An 8306-nucleotide genomic window follows, 5' to 3' on the forward strand; every position below is an offset into this window, starting at 1 on the left:
CAGCACCGTATGTGCAAAGTTTTAGAGTGATCCAGTGAACTCTTGCATATCTATTCAAAATGTTGTAACAAGACTGCTCAAATGTGCCTAATTGGTTTATTCATACATTTTCAAGTTCATAATTGTGCTCTCTCCTCAAACAATAGCATGGTATTCTTTCACTGTAATAGCTACTGTAAATTGGACAGTGCAGTTAGATTAACAAGAATTTAAGCTTTCTACACACATCAGATATGTCTATGTCCTGGGATTTTTGTTTGTTTCTTATAATGCTAATCACATTAGCCTACGTTAGCTCAACCGTCCCGCGGACGGGACTCCGATCCGTAGAGATCCTTAATCCTCTTCGTTCCTAGACGGAACATAACGCTTTCACAAGAAAGCGACACTGCTGCTGATATTTAGATTTTATGGGGATGTTTTTCCATGACAGGCCACTGCCCTTCATCTCATGTCCACAGTTCTTCACCAGGTTTCCTTTGGGTTACCAAAAACAGTGACAAGTTCTGATGAAAGAAGAGAGAACCCAGTTAGCCACTCCATTTTAAACATAAACAGTAAATAATATAGCAATTTAAATACACGACATGGTGATGTGATCATTGACACTGCTTCTTGAAAGTCCAATATCGTGAACTTGACAGCAAAACATTTTAGGACTGTATCAAGAGTGGACTAAGGAAAATAAATATGAAAATATGGTTTTTGAGTGAAGTTTCCCTTTAAAGGCCCAGCGCAGTCAAAAACGTGATTTCCTGTGTTTTATACATATTTCCACACTATGAGGTTGGAATAATACTACGAAATTGTAAAATATCATGATAATGCCTTTTTAGTGTAAGAGCTGTTTGAAAAGGCCGCCGGAAATTTCTTCCTATTTTGATGGGGTGGAGTTTTGGCCTGCCTGGTGACATCACCAGGACGTAAATTAGTCATTAGACCAATAAGAACGTTTTAAACCTCTGTCAATAACACCTAATTTTCTGTTTCTCCTCCCCACTCAGACACTCCTAGACAGTCCTGGCAAAATTCTTGCTTGAGAAATTGCTCTTTGCTAAGAAGCTATTTTTTTTTACCACTTTAATTGAAACCAATCACAGTAAGGTATTTAATTGTTACCCAAAATGATTTGATATTGAGAAGTTGGATTCAAACCACTGCTGGGACCCCCATCTGAGTCTCTCCAAAGACTGCATTGGCATACATTTTAAATAAACATTTGTGAATTTGTCAAACTTAAATAAACACTGATAACCAAATTCAACCCATACCTCCTCAATACAATTGACCACACCCCAAATATTTCCTCTCTCAAATGGTTGCCCTCATTCAAATAATAGACTTGTACATCAACACATACTCTACATTTGACATTCAGTTGAAAGCTCTCACCTGAAGTGGTCTAAGGCATGATTTGTTTACCACTAATTAGGGTCCCAGGGGAAACACTGACCTAACTTTGGTTCCTACCCTGTTACATTATTTTCAAGGTGTAGAAAAAGGCCACACTTATTGACATCCGGTACACAAACTAACTTGGAAGGTGCCTCTGGTATTTGGTTGAGAATACAGGAATAACACAAAAGGAGAACTCAGAAAGAGATAGACGACTCTAACCTCCAGCCATGACTACAGTGTGTTGACTGATGGTCTAAAACAGCATTTCGCTGTGAAGCCTGTATATCCTCTTGGTCTATAAAACCAAGACATTGCAAATAGCTGAGCCAGAGACGGAAGACAAAGCGAAATATCCCACTCCCTCATTTTTTCTGTTTCAATAGAAGTCAATGAACTAAGTAGACCAGACCCAGCTGCTATCGCGTTGGTGTCTATGGGAGAGACACCCTTTAAGAAGACAGGAACTTAATTTTTTTTGCAAGGATACGGCCTGAGTGAACCATCTTAATTTATCCACCATCTTTGGCTGAGCCATGGTGATGACCTAGGCCACTTCCTCTTTTGTGAGCCTGTGGTGCGTGTCAATGAGGGGAAGTGAGCAGAGCAGGAAGAGGAAGTGAAACTAAGGCAATGGGGTCTGTGGGCGCCAGGCTGGCACCAACTGGACAGGGCTCAGAGGATCATTAACCGCCACCATACTGACCAATCATGTGATGGGAAGTGATAGGAAATAGCAAAAAATACATATATGGCTAAAAGTCAGAGCCCGGGTGTTGCTTTAGTACCAGTCGTGCTTTACCCAAAGGTGAATTCCATTGGTGAAGCGTATGTACTGTTATAAAGGGGAACTGTGCGACTCTGAGAGAGCACGTACAAATGTTTTGGGTTGTGAGTAATTTCAACATTATATATTCTTTCAACATGCTTTACTAAAATAATTCCAGAAAGTGCCATAAACAGATCAAGAGATAACATAAATACTATCCATATGCAAAAATCCCCATAAATCAAAAACATACCCATGTGGGCATGTAAAGTTCACTGAACCACGACCAGCAATAAGCAAATTATCATATATCAATCATATATACACAACAGTAAGTGTATGCTTTGCATTGGTGAACATGTAAATGCTGACCCCTAGATGCAGTTGATTTTCTCTTTTAGGCCCAAGGCACAGCAGAATCAGTAGCAGTGTAGATCAGACTAAACAAGCCTTTACTGACCTCTGGTGGCGAACATCCTTACTGCTATTTTATGTGCAAAGAAGAATAAAATAAATGTTTAAAAAGTACAGTGAAATGCCTTTCTTGCAAGCTCCGAACTCAACAATGTAGTAATCAATATCAATGCAGCACTAAAAGTAACACAGACATGCTGAGAACAGTGGAAAATAGCCTTGAGTAAAAATATAACAGGTGAAGCACTTCCATGGCTTGGAAATCTGCAGATTTTTCAGCTCACGTCAATAGGGTCCCAAGTAACATTACAAGCTATTGTGACAAGGAGGCTTTTTCCGCAATGAAACACCACAAGTAAAGGTGCAGTAAAAGAAAATAACTTTTCCCAGCAACAACCACGAAAAACCAGCAGCATCTACAAGGATACACCAGGCCTTTCGAGGTGAGCCACTGGAAAACTTTCTGTATTCATTCATGTTTAGACCTTTTCCCCTCACCCTTCTTAGTGCTGAGAGGCATGGACACATTAACCTCTCCTCCCTCTAAAATATATTCCTTTCTATCCAGGAGCATATGTTTGACCCGTGGTTACCCGTGAACGTAGCCATCTGCTCCGTCCACCAGATGATCCGCGGCTGTGTGAGAATGCGCCCGTCTTTGTACAAACTCACTGGGCTCGACGTGGGAGAATTCCCCCGTCCAACAATGGAGAACAGTCAACATTTTTAACCCATTCCCGGCCACGCCTTCCTCAATGGAAGCCACCCCATCCCATTGTCACGCTGACAAGGGAATGATGAACTATCAGTTTCTCATTACTGAACCGCGAACCACTAACGGTGCTGTGGGTTGACTTTTAAATATTTTTTATTGTGCTCCGATTCTTTTTTGTCGTTGCGATGACCCATGAAGCTCACTGGAGATAGAGGGCAACTGATCAACCTATTAAAATATGAGGAACACTTATTGGATATCATTCGACATGGTCATTTAAAGTCATTGTCTCGTCATTGGGAAAAGGGAGATGGAAGCCTAGAGTAACTCAAGTAAAGAGATTGTGTTTCACATTGAGCAACTATTAGCTTGTCGTCGTCTTTAAAAATAGCAGCCCCGCAAACGGCACAGCAGTGGTTTGGCCAGGCGTCAGCTGTCATCTGAAGGCATTCAGTTGTGTTGCTATGCAGGGAGTGAGCAGAGGGGTGTAAAGATTAGGGATGAAACAAAAGCCATCTTATCTCCATATGAAATCTGATCCGCTTGGCCACCCCCCACCCTATACACACAGAGAGAGAGCTCCCCACACACTCGGAATAACAAAAGGACTAACTATAGAAGAGTAGTCCCGTTACAGTAGCCAACAGATAAATCTGTGGGTCGTGTTTCTATTGAGCTGCTTTACTTTGAAACAAAAGTTCCAAAGAAAATCAGTGTAGCTGTGTTAACTAGGTTAGCGCGGCAGGATGTTGTCGGCAAACAAACCAAAAGTTTCTCAGTGTGATATACACAAGTTATTTGGTGCGACTCAGCAGAATTTTAAGAGTCTGATGTTCATTTGGGAATTTGGTCGATATTATGCAAAAACAACGGCTCCATGACAAATTCAGTCTTTGTAAAATGTAGTGCTGCATTTCACAGAAGCCACCATTGTGTGCAGATGCCCCCAACCACCTTGGAAGGCAGAGGAAATACAATTAATGTAAGATTAAACAATGTTTAAAAAAAAGTTTATTTCCAGTACAACAAAAAATATATTAAACTTAATACAAACTCAAAAAGTTCTATAAATACATTAAAATAAATTAAACTTAATTTACTAAAGATTCTCCATTATCACTAAACATGTTGGTCAAAAAGGTATTTAAATACAATGGAATGCAAAAAAAAAAAGCACCCACTCTCAGAACCAACTACCAAAACATCTCAGATACAAACCATCTACCATTAGATCTCCCCAAGGACTTCTAGAAAGACTACGATTCAATCTACTGAACCGGGTGCCGTTTAGGTCCAAATCGGATTCCAACGGCAACCCAGTTGAATCATATCACTTTGCCATGCACATGTATTTTTCTGCTCATCGGGGATTACGTGCAGTCTACCACACAAGGGACATAGAACTTCTTCATACAACTTCAAACATTTGCAGAGATTACAGAAACAAGTGAGAAAACAATTATTCATTCTCACAAGCCACCTTGCTAAGTAAAGTAAGGAAACCAATTTAAGCTTTGATCTAAAATAGAGAAAAAAAATCCAAGGTCCCCCTGCAACTAACAATGAAAATTGCAGTTTCCAACAACATAAAAAATAAACTGTAAAAGTTTACAGGCACTGAAGTCATTAAAAGTGGGTTTTTTGAAAGGTCCATTTCTTAAGCCCAGTCAGAAGAACAGTGTACAATAAAGAAACAAATATCACAATAGTCAACCAACATTCATAGGGGTAAATCTAACTTGGCAGAGATGCATTGTGTTCTTGTCTTTGGCTTTTTTTGCTTTAACATTCTAAGATTCATGAATTGCTTCTCAAACTGTCATTTACATGACTAGTTCACTTCTTACAACTGCAGGTGGCAGGAATGGAGGACTTCCAGGGGCAATAACATTGATTACACTATTTTTCTCTCTCCAAAATAGTCAGTGCAATGCAACTCTGGCACCTTGCCTTGTTGTCAACTTGTACCTCAAAATTGTACAGCTTAATTTCGCTTGAGCTTAACTGAAGCACATTTCTGCGTCAAGCATCTGCCCGTAAAAATACATTAGGTACACAATAGTATGCAGTCATGGTTCTTAAAAAAAAAAAAAAAAAAAAAAAAGACGCAAGTCCTACCTAGAGGAAAAAGCTAGTGCCGCTGCAGAGCTCGCTGCTGAAGCCCTCGTCAGGCACTGAGAGCTGGCTGAAGATAGGCAGCCGCCGACCAGATCCATCTGGACCAGAGGAGTCAGACCCACTGAGGCTGCTGGTTGAGCTGCCACACCCACCCTCGTGGTCAGACAGGGAGGTATAGGAGAGGCTCCTGGCCCTGAGAGCAGGCCCACAGGGGGGACTCTGGCTCTGCTGCAGGCTGCAGCCCTCTGATAAGGTACAGGGGTTCTGGGAGGGGGAAGGCACAGGGGACAGCCCACAGAGGGAACAGCCTGAGTCAGGAGAGGGAAGAAACTGAGACTGGAGTTCATGGGCCGGCTCAAAGACACAGCCCACCTCAGAGAAGGCGTGGGAGAGCAGGTCGGTTATGTCAGCTGAGGTGGGAGGGGAGACTGAAGGCCCAAGAAGGAAGGGGTGGGGGAGGGAGTGCTCCAGGGGCTGTGGAGGGGCGGAGGGGAAGCCTCCGAAGCTGAAGCTCTGCCTAAGTAGAGGGGGTCGTCTGGGTCGGGGGGTTTGAGGACCAGGCCCAGGTCTGGCAGGACCAGGGCCCAGGTCGTCCTCATTGTTATGAACAAAGTGGCAGCGGATGCCGTAAGGACAGAAGCCAATGGTGTGGAAGGTGCGACAAGGCTCCGTCTTGTACCTGGGGTGTCTGTTGAGGTCACGCATCTCATCAAAGCCGTGGGCAAACTGGCACTTCCCCCCGTACTTACAGATGCCACTCTCAGCAAAGGTGCGGCAGAGTTCAGTCTTATAGCGTGAGGAGGTGGGAGACCCAGAGACAGGGCCACCAGTAGGGGAGGCTGGGGGCTGTTTAGGCTCTGTAGAGGCCCAGCCCAGGGTGCACGTACTGGGCTCCACCATGCTGACCGAGCGCTCAGCCCAGAATGACATCTTCAATCTTGATGGGAGTGAGGCCTCTGTGTTCTGCCCCCAGTGGCTGGAGGTCATGGTTGCACTTTCTGTGGAGTGAGTAGAGAGGGCAGAGCTAGATGCAGAGAGGGGACATGGGGCCCAGGGCTTATTGTAACCAACAGGTCTCACTGGGAATGTTGACTGCTTGGATGCGTCCCGGAGGTCCAGGCTCAGAAGCTGCTGAATAGACAGTAAGAAAAAGGGGAGAGAAAAAAACAACTTATACATACATCTACATTTTCAAAACAAAAATATGACTAGTTTTCTTTATGTTAAGCCAAGAACAGCATCTCATGTTAACTTCATCTGGAGGACCCACTTCTACATAAAAACAATGACAGGAAATAGCAAAAACCAAGGGAAACTTAAGCACAGTCAATCAACTGAGACTGTTCTATTCTGTCCAAAGGCCTAACATGAGCATGTTAAACTTTGCAATGATTATACTTTCAAATGCCCAAAGAAACAGCATAGTTCAACTCAGTCGATCATCTAGTTAGGTGCTGTAAGATTTACTTCGCAAATGTGCAAGAAAGGCTACTGTGGGTGACTTTAGCAAATGCAACTTCTCAGTGTTGCTATTACCTCTAGCTAGTTGCTTGGATTCAGTTCGCAAGTTAGCAGAATATCGTTACTATAGCTAGCTAATACCATTTTGAAGCGCGCACAAAAACTCATTGAAATGCACGTTGGTTAATCTACACATGGACACAATCGGCACTTCACGTTTAGCTTGTGCACTGAAAGCTTCAATTGTATGTTGGAAACGAATGTTTAGTTGAAGAGCAATCGAGCTAGTGTTAACCAACAATAGTTTTGAGTCATTTCTAGTGAAACAAGTTCTTAACGCACGTCAATTAATGACAAGATGCAATTTCTCAGCGTCACTAGCAGTTGCACGACTATATGCAGATTTTTATGTTAGAAAATATGGCAGACAATTTGCCGTCTAACATAGCTAGCTAACATGATATCACGAACCCAAAAGGTACCACACCACTAGCTGAGGGCTGAACTTGCTAAATGAAAACAAATGGCTCCATATTGCAGTTCCAAAATGCAGCATTGCAAATTCACTCACTACCGGTATTCATTCGAAATCGACTGGTTGGCAAGTTGAACTAATTAGGTATATAGCAAAACTATGGATATAGAATGCAGGATTTTGAGAATTTAAAAGGCATCCGTTGATTTGTGCAACATAGACTTGCTAACTAAGTAGCTATGTTTAATGGTATAAAAATCATCAAAATTACCTTGCACATAACCTCTTCCAAATCAAGAAATGTATTAAGCGCGTATGGCATTTTCTTTAGATGGGGTTCCATCTTGGACACACGGGGAAGTATGTCAGCTCCAGTTGTCAAACTTTTCAAAGTTTCCTGTACGAACTGCAAATCGTGTGTTGGTCCACGTGTGGTTTTAACTCTACACTGTATACGATAGCCACACCCCCGCACCAACTCTCATCCCTCTGTATGGCCCACCGTCCGAGTAGTTGGATGCATACCAGTCAGGCAAAACAGCACATCACAACAACATAACATTTTGATGAACATCAATATTGGACAACATAACATTTCTCCCGTACAATCCTTTTTGGAATTTTGAGTGAATACGTTTCTCAAAAGACGCCAGATATATGTTGCAGTTTGATGAAGCCAGAAGCCACAAGCACATAATTATTCACGGTCAAATTGAACAAGATGATGAAGTTGGTGCGCTTTTCTCCTCACATAAATATAAATGAGCAGATGATAGGATGCAATAGCAATGTAGCAATTCAAACCAATGTCAGTGCATTGCAATGAGCAACAGAACCTCATGCAAAATATCAGCATTCTGCATACCATCCAAGAACACATGTAATGAATCCAACACTAAGTTGTGTCCATAACATGCTCATTCAAATGCATGGCCACATTGGCCAGCATGGCAATGCTT

At 42.4% G+C, this 8306-nt stretch overlaps 1 protein-coding gene across 2 annotated transcripts; it reads right to left on the minus strand.

Annotated features, from left to right (window-relative positions):
- Window positions 1–82: 82 nt before the first annotated feature.
- Window positions 83–7894, minus strand: LOC135546124 (mRNA decay activator protein ZFP36L1-like). Of its 2 annotated transcripts, none has more exons than XM_064974292.1 (3): window positions 7619–7894; window positions 5412–6539; window positions 83–506 (listed from the first exon to the last, which is right to left on the minus strand). In XM_064974292.1, exons 1-2 carry the CDS (start codon window positions 7688–7690, stop codon window positions 5412–5414), a joined length of 1200 nt encoding a protein of 399 aa, XP_064830364.1. In that variant the 5' UTR covers window positions 7691–7894; the 3' UTR covers window positions 83–506. The 2 variants fall into 2 exon arrangements, with proteins under 2 accessions (XP_064830364.1, XP_064830363.1); XM_064974291.1 differs by having other exon boundaries at window positions 5412–6542; window positions 7619–7893.
- Between the last annotated feature and the right edge of the window lie 412 nt (window positions 7895–8306).

Source organism: Oncorhynchus masou, chromosome 9 (assembly GCF_036934945.1).
Source record: "Oncorhynchus masou masou isolate Uvic2021 chromosome 9, UVic_Omas_1.1, whole genome shotgun sequence".
NCBI classification, from domain to species: Eukaryota; Metazoa; Chordata; class Actinopteri; order Salmoniformes; family Salmonidae; genus Oncorhynchus; species Oncorhynchus masou.